The 21,121-nt window shown below is 39.0% G+C and overlaps 1 protein-coding gene across 1 annotated transcript in view; it reads left to right on the top strand.

The window, feature by feature from the left end:
* shot (dystonin-like protein short stop) overlaps positions 1-21,121 on the top strand; it is a 1,739,701-nt gene that overhangs the window by 386,696 nt on the left and 1,331,884 nt on the right. The window contains exon 18 of the mRNA XM_090380932.1: positions 10,892-10,983. Coding sequence (XP_090237058.1) covers positions 10,892-10,983 — 92 coding nt within the window. The remainder of the gene's footprint in view (positions 1-10,891; positions 10,984-21,121) is intronic.

Genomic DNA, 21,121 nt, shown 5'->3' with positions numbered 1-21,121 from the left:
CTGTCTTTCCTCAATTTGAATTTATGCCCTCTCAGGCGATTTTTCTGAACTAGAGGAAGAATCCCATCAGCATTGAGCATGCTTAAACCATTCAAGGCTTTATACACCTCTATCAGATCACCTCGCTGGTGCCTTTTTGACCTCAAACACAAAGTTTTAATGTTTTTATCAGACACAAATCAGAACCTTGCCCAATTGTTTACAAATCAAAAATGGCTTGGAAAACTTGGTTACCTTGTTGATATATTTGAAAAACTTAATGATTTAAATTTAGGTCTTCAAGGACAGAGAACAAATATATTAATAGTGATAAAATAGAAGCTTTCAAAAAGAAGCTTAATCTATGGAAAACTGAATTTGAGCGTAATAACATTGAAATGTTCCCATATTTTACATAGCAGTAATATTGACATTTTACAATTTAGAGTTATCATTGCCACCACCTGACAATGCTAATTAAGAATTTTTCCAAACAATTTCATATTTCTCCAGAAAAAAAGTTGTATTGGATTCGTGATTCCTTTGCTTTGATATTTCTTCATGCCCCGAAATTACCATTGAGCGAAAGGAAGGTCTTATCGACCTGTCGTGTGACGAAGCATTACATGCTCGTTTAACATTACAACTTGGGAAAAATTTTGGCTTTCTCTTCAAGACAAGTTATCCAGAATTTATCAAAAATGGTGATACAAACATTGCTACCTTTCGGGTCTACATATTTATGTGAGGTTGGTTTCTCAAAATTAACAGCTATAAAAACAAAACAGCATTCCAGACTTGATCTAGAAGATGACATGAGATTAGCAATTTCAAATATTGAGCCAAATATGGACCAAATATTATCGATTATTCAGTCTCATCCTCATTAATTGTTTTGTTTTGTAATTGTTCATTTTTTATTGGTTTGTAATTTTAACTGAAGAATAAGAATTTGATTTGTTGTTTTTACTGTATTCAATTAAACAATCATTTTAATGTTTTATTCCTTTCTCGGTACTCGAATAAAATTGTCTACTCTATAATTTATAAAATGCTATTTTTTCTCTAAAAATCTGGTCACCTCACCTCTGTATTAACATGGGGGGGGTCGCGTCAATTTTATATTTAATAAAGGGGGTTGTGAGCAAAATACGTTTGCGTGCCACTGCTCCCCTTTAATACCTTTGGGGGCATCTACCTGACTCTTCAAACTCTCATAGGCTCCAATTAGAACACTGAGTCTGTACATAATTTCTCTGACACTCTCTGCACCTAGCACACGCAAAGACATCCTCCTTAGCTAGATCATGTCCTATTCCAGAATGATCCACAAATATTTAACAAGCTGCGCATTTTTTGTCTGTGAAGCATTGGAGAATAACCCTCTCGATATTCCCCCGACCACAGCACTCCTGCTATTTTGTGCTCTTTAATTTGCTGCTCTAGTCTGGGGCACGATATCTAATTGAACACAATGAAATTAATATATTTAATGAATTAGTTATCAATACTACACTATCTAATTTACACATAACTATACATTGTATCTATTTACAGAAAAACCAAACAATGTTTTGAAAAATCAATTTTATCAACACGATCCCTCCACCGGTGTCGTCAATGATTTACAGGAAATTTTCTAGCAGGGATAAGGAGGTGATTAACCCCTTATATAAGGCAATGGTCAGGCCACACCTTGAGTACTGTATACAGGTCTGGAGGCCTCATTTTAAGAAGGATGTAGAGCTGCTGGAACGAGTACGGAGAAGGGCAACAAGGTTAGTGAATCGAACAAAGAGTTGCTCTTATGAAGAAAGGATTAAGTTTTGTGAATTACAATGTCTGAAGTCTAGGCACCCGCAAGGTGATCTGCTTGAGGTGTATAAAGCCTGAATAAAGCTTGAATGGTTTGAGCATGCTCACTGCTGATGGTATTCTTCCTCTTGCTCAGAATAATTGCCTGAGAGGGCATAAGTTCAAATTGAGGAAAGACAGGTGTAGGATAGTAGTAGTGGCATGTGATGCAAGAAAGCATGTGTAGGAGCTTATGCAGCATCAGCCAAAAAAAAAAAAAAAAAAAAAAATCACACCATTCCCTCCAAATGCCTGTCCAGTTCCTCCTTAAATTTATTCAACCTATCAACTTCCACAACGACAGATGGAAGTTTGTTCTAGCAATTAACCACCCGCTGGCTAAAGGCAAATTTCCGCACATCTATTCTACATCTGTCTTTTCTTAATTTGAATTTATGCCCCCTTAGGTTCGTAATCTGAACAAGTGGAAGGATCCCATCAGAATTCAGCGTGCTCAACCCCATTCAAGGCCTTATACACCTCAATCAGATCACCGCGCAGGTGCCTAGTCTGCAGGCACTGCAATTTGCAGAACTTAAGCCTCTCTTGGTAAGAGGATCCCTTCATTCCCCTCAACAATCTTGTTGCCCTTCTCTGTACATGCTCAAGTAAATCTACATCCTTCCTAAAATGAGGCCTCCAGACCTGTATACAGTACTCAAGGCATGGCGTGACCATTACCTTATACAGAGGGATAATCACCTCCTTTTCCCTGCTAGCAAAATTCCTATATATCATTGACAAAACCCCATTACCTGCCCTGGCAGCCTGTCTGCATTGCTCAGAAAACTTCATATCTGCCTGCACAATTACTCCCAGGTCTTTTTCATTTTCTACCACCTTAAGTGTAGTACCACATCATCATAGATGTGCGGAAGTTTGCCTTTTGCCTACGGGTGGTTGATTGCGGAACAAACTTCCATCTGTCATTGTAGAAGTTGGTAGCTTAAATAGATTCAAGGCAGAAATAGACAAACATTTGGTGCAAGTGGATGGATGAAATGAGAAGGTTTTTTTTTTCTTTTCTTTTTTTTGGCTGATGCTATATAAGCTTGTTTCCTTGCATCATGTAGATTTACTAATGCTAATAGATTCTGAAATTCAGTGATACATACTACGTAGTTTTATATTAGGTACCTATTTATCACAATTAAAAATTTGAATTTTCTACCACTGACTCTATACTATAACAATGACAGCAAGATTTGATCGAAACAACAGTTTTATATATATGAAATAGTAACCTACAAATCTCTATCTACATTAAAAATAAAAATATCAAGCCTAACTAGGTCTGTAAAGCTACTTATAAATTCCATATAAAATGGCTAAACTTATATTTTTTGGAGCTCGGATTTCACTTCACAACAAGTTGCCGATTTATTGCACTGCTTTGAATTAGTAGTGCTTTGCCAGTGGAGAAAACTAATGTTACTTATTCTCAGGAGATACCACCACCCAGATGCCACCATTTCAAAACTTATTGGCTTACTCATTGGTACCTGTGCATAAACAAACTCTTATATAAGCTTAGATATTTAGCTAAGAAATATTTTTAAATTAAATCATTGAGACCCTCAACATCTCTCATATTGTGCAGTTATACTTCATAACTGGGTTGTCATTATTGCAACAACAGAGTACCTGCCCACCCACCAATCAGTAAGCCAACAAGCTTCGAATTGGTGCCGTCTAGGTGGTGGTATTTCCGAGAATAAGTAACATTAGCCTTCTTCACTGGTGAAGCATTACTTATTCAAAACAGTGCAATATAGGGCTAATAATAATAAAAAAAAAATAATAATTCAATGTCAAGGTATTCACAATATGAGATATGATTCAACGATGTATTCATGCTACCTGAGTAGTAGAAATGATGCAAGTGCAGTACCCATGCATAAACAACCTTTTTCAAATATGTATGTAAGTTACAGGACTATGGTCATTAGTTACAATGACACAAATTACATAATATGTATATTTCAAAATAGTTAAAATAGTTGCCATTTTTATGGTCATTAAATTTTTTGAAAGAATGTCCATGTTGATACTTTTGTATTCTTTTTCAGATGTAAGTAGCATTAAATTGGCTATTAACTGACAGAACAAGCATATTCGGTCTAAAAAGACAATTTATTCTTGAAAAAAACTGAGAACATGGATTTGCATGCATCAGTACTGCAGCCAAGTCTTTTTTTTTTATATTATCAAAACCTCAAACACGAGAGGTATTAGAACCTATAGTACTTAGTACCGTGCTTGGGTTGGAGGTTGAGAAGACGAAATCAGATATTTGTTGACTTTGGACTTGAACTTCTGTAGACTGTAATTTTCAAGAAATATGTATGAAGGATGGTTGTTCCAGAAAATGTTTGAATGAATAAACGAGGAAGATGAAAAGTTGGTTCTGCGAGTTTGAAGTTGCACAGTAAATGGATATTGGCTGGTGGCAGCCGTGTTCACACTGTTTTGAAGAGAGAGCGGGAATTATAAAGCCAATTCAGAAGAACAGTGCCCATGGAAGTAGCAAAGGCGTGCAGCAGAAACAGTACATCTATGAGATAGTGTGTGGAAAGACTCTGTTAGAGAGGAGTCATTAATTAACCTGACTACCCTCTTCTGAATGGAATATAGAAGCCTGAGAGAGGTTTTGGGGGCACTGCCCCCAGATGTGGGAATAATATTCCATGGTAGGGTGGATTTGCGATATGTACAGAGTTAACAGAGTTGGAAGAAAAGTAACACCGAGAGCGAAAGAGAAAACCAAGTTTTTTAGATGCAGAGTAAGCAATATTTGTAATGTGCTTGTGCCAAGAGAGATTAGAAGTCGGGGTAATCTCCAAAAGAGCTATATCATCATGCCTAGAACTCGGAGTGTCACTGAAGATAAGCATAGGAGTAGAAGAATCCTTTTTGCGAGATATAAGACAAGACTAAGTTTTAGAAGGATTGAAATCAACTAAGTTGTCTTTGCCCAACTGGAGAATTACGTGGAGATCGGCATTTAAGAAATTTTTAATGGATATTCGAGAAGTTGAATGTTATGATATGTAACATTCTTCTCTTGAACAGCTTTAGCACGTTTATTGGAAAACCAAGGTTTAGATGAAGGATGAGATTTTAAAGTGGAGTTTTTGAATAAAGGATTCCATTCCTACAAGAATAATTTCACTGGCACGATCTGAGCAAATTTTGACATCAGAAGTTTTGAAACAGTAATCTGACCAGGGAAAAGAAGAAAAGAAATCTCGCTTCATCCCATTTTGCATTCTTTTAAGGCCAAACAATATGAGGTTGGGAATAGCCATGAGATAAAGGCTCAGTTGGAGGAGAAACAATCACAAAGTTGTGATCTGAGTTGCTTAAAGGACCACTCAGTTTGACCGTGTACTTAGAAGGATTGTTTGTGAGAAAAAGGTCAAGTGTTGTTGGCTGTGTGGTTAGGATTGTCCAGTATTCTTGTAGGTAAATGAACAATATATGCAAGGTCATTAGTAATTGCAAAAGCCTCAGCATCTCCACCAGCTGGGTCGGTGTGACTTGAAAATGGAAGCCATCTGGAGTTTTGAACATTAAAATCACCAAGGAAAATTACCTCACTGTTAGGAAAGTTGCAAAGAGAGGAAGTCAAAGAGCTCCAAGTGATTAGTGGAGTTGGGAGTACAGTAGAGAGAACAGATGAATTTGGCATAGTGAGGTAGAGAGACTTTAAACCAGAGAAGGTCGAAGAGAGAAGAGTCCGGATTACAAATTCTCTGACAGGGAATATCGGAACAGACATATGCACAAGTACCACCTTTGAGGCGAAGTGAATCATACGACGAATAATTTGGTCAACTGAGATGAGCAATAGTTGAATTAACCGATGACTGAGATTCTGTCAGAATAAGTACATGGTTTGGCCTACTGCAAGTGGAAATGGACATCGTTTTGATTAGAATTGAGACCACGTATATTTGTGAAATGAACAAGAAGTGTTTGAGAGGTTTAGATCTTTTTGCAGATAAGCTTACTCTATTAATTTGACAATTCATGGTGTATTCAATAGTAAGAAGAAGTAGGGGGGGGACATGCCGTATAAAGTTATGAAATTTTTGGATATGACATATACACAGTAAGAATATACCCAGATCCTTGACATAATATGGCCTTGACAATGCTCCCCGCATACACACAACTTAGACTCCCTCCAATCACTATCTGGCAGAATAAAGGCGGCACTACCTGATATGAAAGCCTCCTAAAGAGATACCAATAGGTTCGTCTGGTGTACTAACTAGCGGCTGCTCTGCAAACCATTTTAGAGCTGTGTCCTCAAAATGTAAGGAAGATTAGATCTTGGCATGATGTTCATCATGACCTAAAAAGTCATCACTCATACTACATAATTGAAGAGATGGGGAAGGGTTGACCGGAACTTAGCTCTGGAGACTAAACATGAATTCCACCACTTCAAGCCTCCAGTTAGCAAAGTGGTGGTATTGCACCAGTTGATGAGAGTCATATACCACCTAGTATTGCTTGGTAACACAGAGGGGCGGCATTCCTCCGTGTGGTGTGGGTGTCACACCTCATCCTCTGCTTACCTTGATTCACACGTGGGTGGTCACACACAGCGTACTTGTGCATGGAGGTTATACCCAGGATTACTAACAGTGCCACCATCGTGAAGATGCAGGCAGAGGATTTGGCTGTCACAGACCGTCTGGTCTTCACCGAAATTGGGTCCACTTGACTTGAATGTTACCTGAATATCAGTTCCAACAGCATTTTAGACTCCCAGGTAGCAAGTACAGCTTCTCTGGCATATCTCAGAGAATGTCTGTGACAACCTCAAGGACTACTGAAGGACTACTTATTCAAAACAGTGCAACACCTTGTCAATTCGTTGCGAAGGTATTCACAATGAGATTTGATCACAATACACGATATGTGAAGGTATTCGCAATATGAGATATGATTAAATGATGTATTCATACTACCTTTGTAGTAGAAATGATGTTAGTGCAGTACCCATGCATAAACAAATATGTTTATGCATGGGTACACAAATTATATAATATGTATATTTCAAAATAGTTAAAATAGTTGCCATTTCTATGATCATTAAATTTTTTGAAAGAATGTCCATGTTGATACTTTTGTATTCTTTTTCAGATGTAAGTAGCATTAAATTGGCTATTAACTGACAGATTAGTGGTAGATGACTCTCATCAACCATTGAAATACCACCACTTTGCTTATTGGAGGCTTGAAATGGTGGAACCCATGTTTAGTCTCTAGAGCTAAGTTCCGGCCAACCCTTCCCTATCTCTTCCATCATGCAGTATGATTGATGATTTTTGAGGTTATGATGAATGTCGTGGCGAGATCCAATATTCCTTACATTTCGAGGGTACAGCTCTAAAACAGTGTTCGCAGGCCAGCCGCTAGTTAGTACACCGGACTGAACCTATTGGTAACTCTCTAGGAAGCTTCCGGATCAGCTAGTATATAATCTTGCTACCTCTACTCTGCCAGATAGTGACTGGAGGGAGTCCGAGTAGTGTGTATGCGGGGAGCATTGTCGAGGCCACGTTATGTCAAGGATCTGGGTATATTCTTACCACATGTACGCCATATCCAAAAATTTCATTACTTCATACAGCATGTCCCACCCACTTTTTCTTACTATTGAATACACCATGAATTGTCAAAATAATAGAGCAAGCATATCTGCGAAAAGATCTAAACCTCCCAAGGACTTCCTAATTCATTTCACAAATATATGTGGTCTCAATTCTAATCTCAACGATGTCCATTTCCACTTGCAGTCTTCCAAACCCCATGTACTTTTTCTGACTGAATCTCAGTTATCAGTTGATTCAACTACTGCTCATCTCAGATGTCCAAATTATTTGCTGTATGATTCCTTTCACCTCAAAGGTGGTACTTGTGCATATGTCCGTTCTGATATTCCCTGTCAGAGACTTGGCAATTTGGAATCTCCTCTCTTTGATCTTCTCTGGCTTAAAATCTCTCTACCTCATTGTGTCAAATTCATCTGTTGTCCCTACCATTCTCCCAACTCCACTAATCACTTGGAGCTCTTTGACTTCCTCTCTTTGCAACTTGACTTTCTCCAGTCCAACTTTCCTAACAGTGAGGTAATTTTCCTTGGTGATTTTAACGTTCACAACTCCAGCTGGCTTCCGTTTTCTAGTCACACCGACCCAGCAGGTCGAGATGCTGAGGCTTTTGCAATTACTAATGACCTAGCACAGATTGTTCATTTACCTACAAGAATACCGGACAATCCTAATCATACAGTCAATACGCTTGATCTTTTTCTCACAAACAACCCTTCTAAGTACAAGGTTGAAGTGAGAGGTCCTTTAGGCACTTCAGATCACAACTTGGTGATTGCCTCCTCTCCAATGGAACCATTATCTCATGGCTATTCCCAACCTCGTATTGTTTGGCATTACAAGAATGCAAAATGGGATGACCTGCGAGACTTCTTTTCTTCTTTTCCTTGGTCTGATTACTGTTTCAGAACTTCTGATGTCAATGTTTGCTCAGATCGTGTCAGTGAAATTATTCTTGCAGGAATGGAATCCTTTATCCCACACTCCACTTTAAAATCTCGTCCTTTATCTAAACCTTGGTTTTCCAATAAATGTGCTAAGGCTGTCCAAGAGAAGAACGTTGCATATCGTAATTGGCTTGTTTCCAATTCTTCAGTTTCATTTTCTGCCTACACCAAAGCTCGCAACAATTGTAAAGCAGTTATTAATCAGTCCAAACTAGAGTTTGAACAGGCTAAGAGTAGAAAACTTGCTTCTTGCCCTAATGGTAGCCGAGCATTCTGGTCTCTTGCCAAAGCTATTGGCCGCAACTTTTGCCCATCTTTACTCCCACCTCTGTCCAAACCAGATGGTTCTGTTGCCACTTCAGCCAAGGATAAAGCTGACCTTCTAGCATCCCATTTTTCTTCCAGCTCATGTATTAATGAACTTGGTAAAACACCTCCCACCATTCCTAACACGCTCCATTCAATGCCTCCTGTGGTCTTCCGTCAAAAGGATATCAGAAGGATTTTGATGAACCTTGATGCTAAGAAAGCTCCAGGTCCTGATGGTATTTCTCCACTTGTTCTCAAAACCTGTGCTCCTGAACTTACTCCTATTCTTTGCCGCCTTTTTTCACTTTCTTATTCCAAAGGTGTTTTTCCTTCTGCTTGGAAATTTGCTCATATCCAGCCAGTTCCTAAAAAGGGTGACAAATCCCTCCCATCCAATTATCGTCCCATTGCAATTACTTCTACTCTTTCTAAAGTAATGGAGAAATCAATTAACCGCCAACTCTTAAACTACCTAGAAACCTTCCGTCTGATCAACAATTGCCAGTATGGATTCCGTCAGTGTCGATCCACTGGTGATATTCTGGCTTATGTTACCCATTTATGGACTAATTCAATGGAAAGGTTCGGTGAAACACAAGTAGTTGCTCTTGACATCTCAAAGGCTTTTGATCGTGTTTGGCATAAAAGTCTTCTAAACAAGCTTCCATCTTATGGTTTGCCAACTATTTTTAGTAATTGGTTATCCAGTTTTCTCTCTGATTGCTCACTGAGGGTGATGGTAGATGGCTCTCTGTCTTCTAACTTCTCCACTAATGCCGGTGTCTCCCAAGGTTCAGTTCTTTCCCCCACTCTTTTCCTCTTGTATATCAATGACCTTCTTCCATTGACTGGAAATCCTATCCATAGTTTTGCCGATGATAGCACATTGCATTCAACTTTCCATTTTGAGAAACCTTGTCCAGCTCAATCAGCTTCAAGTTCTCGAAAATCTGCTGGCAATTCCTTAAATGCCAATCTTCAGGTAAATCTGCAGTGGGGCAAAGACAACTTAGTTGATTTCAACCCTTCTAAAACTCAATCTTGTCTTATATCTCGCAAAAAGGATTCTTCTGCTCCTATGCTTATCTTTAGTGACACTCCGATTTCTAGGCAAAATGATGTATCTCTTTTGGGGATTACCCTGACTTCTAATCTCTCTCTTGGCACAAGCACATTACAAATATTGCTTACTCTGCATCTAAAAAACTTGGTTTTCTCTTTCGCTCTCGGCGTTACTTTTCTCCCAAACAGCTGCTCACTCTGTATAAATCGCAAATCCGCCCTGCCATGGAATATTCTTCCCACATCTGGGGTGGTGCCCCCAAAACCTCTCTCAGGCTTCTTGATTCCATTCAGAAGAGGGCAGTTAGGTTAATTAATGTCTCACAGAGTCTCTCCACTCGCTTTCTCATAGACGCACTGTTTCTGCTGCATGCCTCTTCTACAGATACTTCCATGGGCACTGTTCTTCTGAATTGGCTTCTATAATTCCCGCTCTCTCTTTCAAAACAGTCCAAACACGTGCCGCCACCAGCCAACATCCATTTACTGTCCAACTTCAAACCCACAGAACCAACTTTTCATCTTCCTCATTTATTCATTCAACTGCTGTTTTCTGGAACAACCTTCCTTCATACGTATTTCCTGAAAATCATAATCTACAGAAGTTCAAGTCCAATATCAACAAATATCTTCTTTCGTCTTCTCAACCTCCAACCCAAGCACGGTACTAAGTGCTATAGGTTATAATACCTCTCGTGTTTGGGGTTCTCATAAAAAAAAAAAAAAAAAAATATATTCAGTCTATAAAGATAATTTATTCTAGTGAAAACTGAGAAAATGGATTTTATGTTCATTTCATAAATTTCATACATCAGTACTGCAGCCAAGTCTTCTCAAGGAACCATAAATTTACTGTATGGCTCTTAATAAAGTCTGTAAATGTTTATGAATTAAGAAAAAATGTGCAACTAAATTAACCTATGAGAAACAAAAATTTTTAAAAATGTCAGTTACCAGAAATTGGTAGACGTGCATAGTCTTGATGCCAAACAAACTTGCCAAGTTTCATGAAAATTGATGGATAGGGTTAAGGGTCACGTTGTGGGACTTTTTGAATTTTGATAGAATTACATTGAGGTTAATCTCTTTTAACTTGTTAATTTATATTTGTAGGTAATTAATTCCAGTGGAACTGAGGGAATGGTTCCTGGTGTATGTTTTGTTATCCCTCCTCCTAATTCAGAAGCATTGGAATTAGCTGAAAGGTACTTTTCATTTTAGCATGCCATGTTGATAGCTTTTGTATTTTATTGAATACAGGCAACCCCCGTATAACACGGTACTTCTACCATGTTTTGCTCTAATACGATTGATAAATTCCAGCAATCCTCACACAACCTAGTAGTTATATAACATGGTTTCACTCTAACACAGTTAGAGAATTTTGGTAAATCTCACATAACAGGGTATTTTTGTTTGGGTAAAACTATGCTATTATGTTGGGATGTAATTTTTCAGTGTTTCCACTCTTTTTGAATCCCCACTGTTGACTCACTAGTCAAGAAAACATTATCAAGAAATCCCTGTGTTACATTCTGTGCTATTGAACTTGTGGAAAAATCTAGATTTTAAAGTTTTATTACTGTTGGATAGCACACCAGGCCATCCAAAAGATTGAAGTTGTCCAAACGTTGAACTTACATTCCTACCGCCACAATTGTACTAGATTAATACAACTTCTTTCATTCAGCCATTAGATCAAGGCATTTTATCCACTTTTAAAACTCATTCCATCAGAAAATCGTTACAGTGGATTTTGGAAAAAAATTGATTTTGAATCTATTGAAGTAATGGAGGCATGGAAACATTTCTCAATTGTGGACTGTATCAGAATCATACTTATCGCTGAAAGAAGTAGAACCATCAACTTTAATTGTATGCCTGGAGTCAGTTCATTCAGGAAATATGATCGAATGGGCAGAAAATGGAATCGGTGTGATAGTAGAACTTGCTATGTCAGTAGGAGGGGAAAGTTTTGATGATACGACTACTGAAGCCCTTGTGTGTAGCACAGTTGATAGAATCGCCCTGCTCCCCACACCAGCTGGAAAAGGCCTAGGTTGATTCACGTCCATGAAGGGAGGAGTTTTTATGGGTCCTTTTCCCAAAGCGGCTGAGTTAGTTGGGCTTGGGTGAGGATAGCATGGTTTTTTCTCCCGAAAATTCAGATTTTTTGTCCAGCAAAACAGAAAATTGACCTCAGCACACATGCAATTTATAGACAATATACATGGAGTAATATGGCCTTAGTTGCCTATGCTCCTAAAAAAATAAAAAAATATATGATTACTTAATATGTTCAAGGTAGAAAAAGAAGCCGGCATAGCGGATTTGGTGCAAATGGCATCGGAGGTAAAATCAAATCGGTTCAGAGGATGATAGAGCAGATGAATTCTAAACTTCCAAATTTTACACTAAAATGCATACGGGAAGGCATAACATTAGCCGAGCAATTAGAATCTTATTTTTTGAATGCAGATTCTTGAATGAAAGGAGCCCAAAGTTCAAAAGGGAACTTCAAAAATGCTTAGTGCCATACGATGGAACTAAGCATTTTTGCTCAGTTCTATCGTATGGAACTAAGCAAAAGCAAAAAAACCCAGATTATTGATTTTTTTAAAGAGAGTAGAAAATACACGAAATATAGAATGGTGTATTTTTGTTAGTGTTGTTAACATTTCGTTAATGAAATATTGTTTTTTTGTTGCTTTTGGAACGTAACCCCCCCCCCCCCCTTTTTGTACTTTTCCTTAGTCCTGTATAACATGGTTTCACACAACACAAATTTTACTGGAACCTAATAACTGTGTTATACGAGGGTTACCTGTATTTTAATTTAATGAAATTAATTTAATGTAATAGTTTAATTTCTGCAATATTTTTGAATATTCAATTAGTTATAAAGTACTATATTGCCACTTTAGTAATTATGGAATAGAATTCCTGTAATTTCAAGAATTTTAGTAGAATTCCAAGAAATGAATTTTCTTGTACTTGTTGTGATCTGAAGGGTTTACCGGAACTTAGCTCTAGAGACTAAACATGGGTTCCACCACTTCAAGCCTCCAATAAGCAAAGTGGTGGTATTTCACCGGTTCATGTGAGTCATCTGCCACCTAGTACTGCCTGGTAACATAGAGGGGTGGCATTCCTCCATGTGGTGTGGGCGCCACACCTCGACTCCTGCTTACTTTGGTTCACACCTGAGTGGTCACCCACCATGTACTTGTGCATGGAGGTTATATCCAGGATTACTAACAGTCCCACCATCGTGAAGGTGCAAGCAGAGGATTTGGCTGTCGCAGACCGTCCGGACTTCGCCGAAATTGGGTCCACTTGACTTGAGTGTCACCCGAATATCAGTTCCATCAGCGTTTTAGACTCCCAGGTAGCAGGTACAGCTTGTTTGGCATATCTGAGAGAATGTCTATGACAACCTCAAGGACCAAAATAGTAAGAAAACGTATATTCACTGTGACCAACATATTAGCATTAGTAAAGGCACATGATGCACGAAAGCAAGCTTATACAGCATCAGCCAAAAAAAAACGACTTCTCGTTTCACCCATCCACTCGCTCCAAATGTTTCTCTAGTTCTGCCTTAAATTTATCAGCTTCTACAACAACAGATGGAAGTTTGTTCCAGCAATCAATTACCCACTGGCCAAAGGTAAACTTCCGCACAGCTATCCTACAACTGTCTTTCTTCAATTTGAATTTATGCCCTCTCAGGCGATTATTCTGAACAAAAGGAAGAATCCCATCAACATTGAGCATGCTCAACCCATTCAAACTTTATACACCTCAAAGAAATGTGAAACCCATGTTTAGTCTCTAGAGCAAAGTTTCTGGCATCCCCCTCCCCCCCATACTTCTCCTTCAACCCATGCACAGTACTAATTGGGGTTTTCATAAAAAAAAAAAAAACAGATCACCTCGCAGATGCCTAGTCTCCAGACACTGTAATTTGCACAACTTAAGCCTTTCCTCATAAGAGCAACCCTTTGTTCCATTCATTATTCTTTTTGCACTTCTCGTTCCAGCAGCTTTACATCCTTCTTAAAATGAGGATGATATACAGGAATTTTCCCTACTAGGAAAATTCCTGTATATCATTTACAATAATCTACGGCGTGCTCTGTTGCTCAGAAAACGTTATATCTGACTGCAAAATTACTCCTAGATCTTCTTCATTTTCTACCACAGTAAGTGCTGTACCACACAGTTGGTACATTTTTCTGGGGTTACTTCTACCCATATGCAGTACTTTGCATTTGTGAATGTTAAACTTCAGTTCCCACTTCTCAACCCATCTGCTCAAATTTTCTAGATCCTGTTGCAGCAGTACACTGCCATTACTGTCATTAACAAGCCTGCCAACCTTTGTATCATCTACAAACTTTGACAAGCTTGATATACCTTCATAAATATCGTTGATAAATATACGAAACAACAGTTGGCCCAACACCGAACTCTGGGGGAATCCACTAATAATGTTAGTCCACAAATCCATTTACTACTACTCTGTCTTTTCCCACTCAACAGACAAACTATGGGTGAAATGAGAAGGGCTTTTTTTTTTTTTTTTTTTTTTTTTTTTGGCTGATGCTATATCACTTGCTTTCTTGCATCATATGCCTTTACTAATGCCAATTCTAACTTAAAATTTATAATTATTATGTCACACCAAACTGACTTGACACTGCACTGTCCAATGGTGTCGACTGGTTTCAGTTCCTTTGATTTTATGTGTTTCCTAACTAATAGCATAACCCCTCCTCCCTTCCTATCCTGTCTATCCTTTCCGTACACATTGTACTCCCCAAATTCCAGGCCGACCGGGCTAGCCGAGTGGGTAAAGTTCCTACCCGGCAACCCAAAGGTCGCGGGTTCGATTCCCGCCTCGGGCTTGGATCAAAGTACTGCAAAAACCTTGGGAGGTGCAATATGGCCACAGAAGCCGATGCGCCAACAACTACCAAATCAAAAAAAAAAAAAAAAAAAAAACCAAATTCCAGTTCTGCATTCCTTATATCTATGTGACACCACATCTCTGATATCCCAACAATATCTGCCTTTGATGTTTTGAGAAATACTTCAAATTCATCAAATTTATTTACCGAACTCCCAGCATTTGTGTACACGCAAGTATACATGCACCTGTTCCTATTCTTAGCTACCCTAACACAACCCACGTGTTTACTTGTACTGCAATGACTCCCAGCAGTCTCTGAAATATCCTGCATCTTGTTTTCCAGGCTTCTGCTCATTCCAATAGAAGCAGTGCAAGAATCACTTTCACCTCTGCCATTGGCTACTGTTAATCTATTAGTCCTTGTATCCCCCCCCAAGTTAGCAGTTTTCTGGCCCACCTAACACTGCCTCGATAGCATCAGCAAATACTCTTGCACCCTTTCTATTTAAGTGTATCCCATCCCTGTAGAAGTAGGCTTTCCTGTTAACAATTACAGACCAGGCTGAATAAAATTCTACCCCTTTGAGCCTTGCACAATCTTTCCAAGGCCGAATGGATTGACAAGGAATTGTTTTTAATTATGGAGAAATTGTGTTTAATATTAAGTGTATGGTTTTAAAATTACAGACAAATAAATTGTGTTTAATATTAAGTGTATTGTAGTTTATACAAGTATATTAATACAAATAATATGTAGCTATATACTACTTTTTTTTTTTTTCTTTCTAACATTTATTTGGTTTTTTGAGTCTATCTTTTTATCAAGTTATTGAGAATTAAAAAAAAATACAAGGTAGATTTAACTCATCTCTGATATAGTGAGTAATGGTTATAACCAGGAAATGTTTCGGTCTCTTGATGCTTGTTATAACCAAGTTTGACTGTATTCTGTAAAAATTCTGTTATGAATAAAGTGCCTGCATGCTGGAGTTGTTCTTTGAATATCAGTGACAATGTTTTTGAATAGTTTAATTGGCCAGAAGGCATTGCAAAAACCATTTCAGGCATATAAACGTTTTGCATAGAGTTTAAAAGAACTTGATGCCTAAAGTTTTTTGATGCTTTAGAGGAATATATGTTGGTGATACAAGGTTCATTGTCTGTCTATAGTCTCACAGTATGTATTGGAACCACACATAACAATGTGTTTGGCAATATTTTTCCATATTTATAATCTGACTTTTCTCTAAAAAATCTACTGAAATTGGGCCTTGTCTACCCAAAATAATGTGTCCATCATTTTTTGTGATAATTTGGCAATTCAACATTTTTTTATTTACTGGAGATGTTAGAGATGTTCTTTACATATAATGGTGTTTGGAATAATGGTTGTTCATTATCAAGCCTTTTAAAAGTTATTACTCTCCTGTCCGGAGTATTTCATTTCTATTGTGTACAGCTGGAGTACCTCGTTTTAACCACATTTTTCTTTATCATTGCATGTGATTATTTCTCTGTCTTTCTGAATCATTTCATACAAAATCTTTGTGATTTCTTCAATGTAAAAATGTTGGCTGGTTATAAATATCAGAGCTGTGGCTGGTTATAAATGTCTGTGACTCCTTTAAAATGTGCAAGCCTAAAAACATTTCTTTAATGAATAATTTCTTGCTGCTGGTGCATTTTCTTCAAGGCGCCTCCGTAGCCAGGTGGGCAGGAGCAGCAATGCATAGCACACACTTCTTGATTACACCAGGGTTCGAGCCTGTGACCACCAAATACGGAGGATGTGGAAAGGTCAGGGAATGACCACCACATATCCCCCGGAGCAATATGGCCTTAGTTGCTAATGCTCCTAAAAACCAATTAACAAACAAACAAACAAACAAAGCATTTCTTCAATATATCACGAATCTGGACAGCTGTGTTTTTTCCTGACTTGAAAAGGAACTCTGACACTAACCACTGGGAGAAACAGACATCAGTTTAATTGTTCATAACTTCAGATCTGTAACAGACAGAAACTTTTACTTTAGCATATTTATGTCATAATATATACACTAGCAATATATAAAACTTGTTGATGCTAACTGAACTACAAAATGTATATTTCACCCAGGAGCCATTACTTATGAACTAACCCTTGTATACTGAATGGAGAGAAATCATGGGATACCTGTCTAGTAATGGGTAGACCCACTTTTTGCCCAGATAAGGGCAGTCACATGGTGAGGCATTGAGTATACTAAATCACGAAATCGTCCCACAGGTATTTCCATCTATGCTTGCTCACCATCCATAATTCCTTCACATTCCTGGGAGGTGGATCCGAAGACTTGGATCCCAAAGATGCTCCACAGGGTTCACCATGGAACGGTGAGGCCATTCCATGGTGGTAAAATCTGTGGAATGCTCTTTGAACCATGTTCTAGTCATCACGCCTGTGTGTGGAAGCACATTGCTCTCTGAGTGCACGATGGCCATGAAGGGATGCAGATGGTCTGCAAGGATGGACACATAACCTGCACCATTCAGAGATGTGTCTGAATTTACCAGAGGTCCTAACGTGTGCCAGGTGAACATACTTCAGACTCTTACCGACCATCCACTTGCCTGAACAGTTCCTTTGACATGACAAGTGCATAGCTGCATGCAGTTCCCTCCAGATATATACCCTCCCATCCACTCGAAATGGGACTGATCGGACCAGGAGATCCAACTGGAATCATCCAAGGTCCAGTGCCAATGTTCTTTCACCAGTTCAGGCGTAGAGTCCTGTGTTGTGGTGTTAGCAATGGGACTCTGGTAAGTCAGCGGCTCACATAACATATTGTGGCTAATGATCGCCTGATGGTCTTTGTGGATGTTTCTAGCACCTCCCTCATTGAAGTCGGCAGTGATTTGTGCTATTGTCACTCTCCAGTTGGCTGAAACAATGCGAGACAGACATCAACAACCACATTCATCCACCACCTTTCTCCGCTCACAACGCTATCCATGATGAGATGTTTTTCCGGAAATGGCATATTCTTGATACACTTTTGATGCTGTCAAAAGGGAATAGTGCAGTTTCTTTACCACCTCCATGATAGAGTGACCCATGCATTGGGCACCCCTATCATCTCTCTTTCAGTCAGTTAACTAGCATTAACATTAGTTGAGGCATGTGATGCAAAAAAGCCAGCTTATACAGCATCAGCCACAAAAAAAAAAAAAAAAAAAACCCTTCCGACTTAACCCATCCGGTCACTCCAAATGTTTGTCTAGTCCGGCCTTAAATTTATTCAAGTTGTCAACTTCCACAACAACAGATGGAAGCCTGTTCCAGCAATTAATCACCTGCTATCTAAAGGCAAACTTCTGCACATCTATTCTACAACTGTCTTTCCTCAATTTGAACCTATGTCCCCTCAGGTTTTTAATCTGAGCAAGTGGAAGTATCCCATTAGCATTGAGCCTGCTCAAACAATTCAAGGCCTTGTACATCTCGATCAGATCATCTCGCAGGTTCCTAGTCTCCAGATGTTGCAACTTGCAGAACTTAAGCCTTTCTTCGTAAGCACACCTCTTTGTTCCTCTCACCAATCTTGTTACTCATTCTAGAAACTCTACATTCTTCCTAAAATGAGGCCTCCAGACCTGTATACAGTGCTCAAGGTGTGGTCTCACCATTGCCTTATACAAATGGATAATCACCTCCTTGTCTCTGCTGGCAAAATTCCTATATATCATTGGCTCCTCCGTAGCCAGGTGGGAAGGAGCAGCAGTGCATAGCACATGCTTCTTGATTAGGCTGGGGTTCGAGCCCGTCACCACCAAATATGGAGGATGCGGAAAGGTCAGGGAATGACCACCGCATATCCCGGAGCAATATGGCCTTAGTTGCTAATGCTCCTAAAAACCAAAATAACATAACCTATATGTTATTAACAAAACTCTTAAGACCTGCTCTGGCAGCCCATCTGCCCTGCTCAGAGAACTTAATATCTGACTGCACAATTACCCTCCCAGGTTTTTTTCATTCTCCACCTCCCTGAGTGTAGTACCACACAGTTGATACGTTCCCCTTGGGTTAGTATTAGTATTAGTATTAGTAATGGCTGCATGGTGCAAGAAAGCCTATGGCTTATGCTGCACCAGCCAAAAAAAAAAAAAAAAAAAATCCGAACAAAACAATGATAAAAACAAAAAAAAAATAATAATAAATAATAATAATAATAATTAATAAAAAAAAAAAGGAAATTAAACCTATCATCCTATGCGCTTCCCTTACCCGAAAGTACTATCCAGATGACCTAGCCGAGTGGGTAAAGTACCTGCCCGGCAACCCAAAGGTCACGGGTTCGATTCCCGCCTCGGGCTTGGATCAAAGTACTGCAAAAACCTTGGGAGGTGCAATATGGCCACAGAAGTCGATGCGCCAACAACTACCAAATCAAAAAAAAAAAAAAAAAAAAAAAAATTCCAGATGACCTTTGAATTTCCCCAAACTGTCGGCCTCTACCACCCATGAAAGCAACTTATTCCAGTAATTTATAACTCGCTGGCTAAAATAAAACTTCCTGCAGTCCAATCTAAACATTTCCCCCCCGTAACTTGAATTTATGTCCCCTAGTTCTAGCATCATTTATAACCTTGAAAATTTCGTCCTCATTCATTTTACTGATGCCCCTCAGAGCCTTAAACACCTCAATCAAATCTCCTCTAAGGTGTCTAGTTTCCAAACTCTGCAACCCACATATTCGAAGTCTTTCTTCATAAGGATGCCCTTTTGCTGATCTCACCAGACGAGTAACCCGTCTTTGCACCCTTTCAAGAAGCTCGATGTCTTTCTTTAGGTGCAGTCTCCATACTAGAACACACAGTATTCCAAGTGTGGTCTAACATAAGCCTTATATAATGGGATTATCACGTCCCTATCTCTACTTGCAAAAGTTCGATAGATCATCGATAGGACACCATGGGCCTTCCTTGCAACCTGTTTACAATGCTCAGAGAATTTCATGTCTGACCGTATCGTAACACCCAAGACCCTTTCCTCCAGTACTGGGTTTAGTTGAACTCCACCAAGTGAATAAGTTATTCTGGAATTACTGTTTCCCAGGTGTAATACCTTACACTTGGTTGGATTAAAGCATAGCTGCCATTTTTCTGACCATTCCAGAAGTCTATATAGGTCTCTCTCTGAAGAAGCTCAGCTTGACAGTGATCATTAACTACTCTACCAATTTTAACATCATCTGCAAATTTAGACAACACATCCTCTATCCTTTCATCAATGTCATTTATGAAAATTAAAAACAACAGTGGTCCTAATACTGATCCTTGGGGAACCCCACTTTTTACATCAGCCCAATCTGAGGAATAGCCATTTATCACAACCCTCTGCCTCCTGCCCTGAAGCCATCCTTCTATCCATCTAAGGAATTTCCCAGTGATTCCAACCTGTTCCAGCTTATAAAGCAACCGCTCATGTGGGACTGAGTCAAAAGCTTTGCTGAAATCTAAATAAACAATGTTGAAATTACTCCCTAAATCCAGCTCGTGAGTGACCCTTTCGAAATAGAGAACCAGATTTGCTAAACATCTTGGTAAATAAATTTGATGAATTTGAGGTATTGCTCAAAACATCAAAGGCAGATATTGTTGGGATATCAGAGACGTGGTGTCACACAGATATAAGTAATGCGGTACTGGAATTTGGGGAATACAATGTGTATAGAAAGGATAGACAGGACAGGAGGGGAGGAGGGGTTATGCTATTAATTAAGAAACACATAAAGTCCAAGGAAGTGAAGCCAGTCGACATCGATGGACAGGGCAGTGTCGAGTCAGTTTGGTGTGACATAAGCATAGGGAAATCAAAATTGAGAGTAGGAGTGTGTTATAGGCCTAATGACTCTGATGAGTATAATAAGATATTGTACAGGGAAATAGAGTGGGCCAGTAAATCAGAGAGTCTTATAATGGGGGATTTTAATTTCCCAGATATTGACTGGAATTTGTGGGTTGGTCACTCGCACACTAGCAAGGCTTTTGTGGATTTATTGGATGATTGTTTTCTACATCAGCATGTTCGTGAGGCAACAAGAGGGAGCAATACTCTTGATCTGACTATCAGTAGTGATTCTTCATGCATTAAGAACCTGCAGATAAATGAACCACTAGGTGGCAGTGATCACAGTGTGTTGAAGTGGGATTTACTCAAGGAGGTAACTACCATCAGAGGTAAAGGGAAGGGTTTTTGTTTTCGTAAAGGAGACTATGATGGTCCTAGACAGTATTTAAATTCTGTGCAGTGGGACCAACTGATGATGTTACCAACAGCAAACTCAAAATGGGAAGCATTCAAGGAACTAATCTTGGAGGCTACCAGGCTTTACATACCAACTAAGAAATATTGTTCAAGGTTTAGGCCTAAATGGTTG

The sequence above is a fragment of the Mastigoproctus giganteus genome, chromosome 9, assembly GCF_048544385.1.
Source record: "Mastigoproctus giganteus isolate SK-2022 chromosome 9, ASM4854438v1, whole genome shotgun sequence".
Classification (NCBI taxonomy): Eukaryota; Metazoa; Arthropoda; class Arachnida; order Uropygi; family Thelyphonidae; genus Mastigoproctus; species Mastigoproctus giganteus.
The sequence above is the reverse complement of the archived record's forward strand: the minus strand, read 5'-3'. Positions and strand labels throughout refer to the sequence as shown.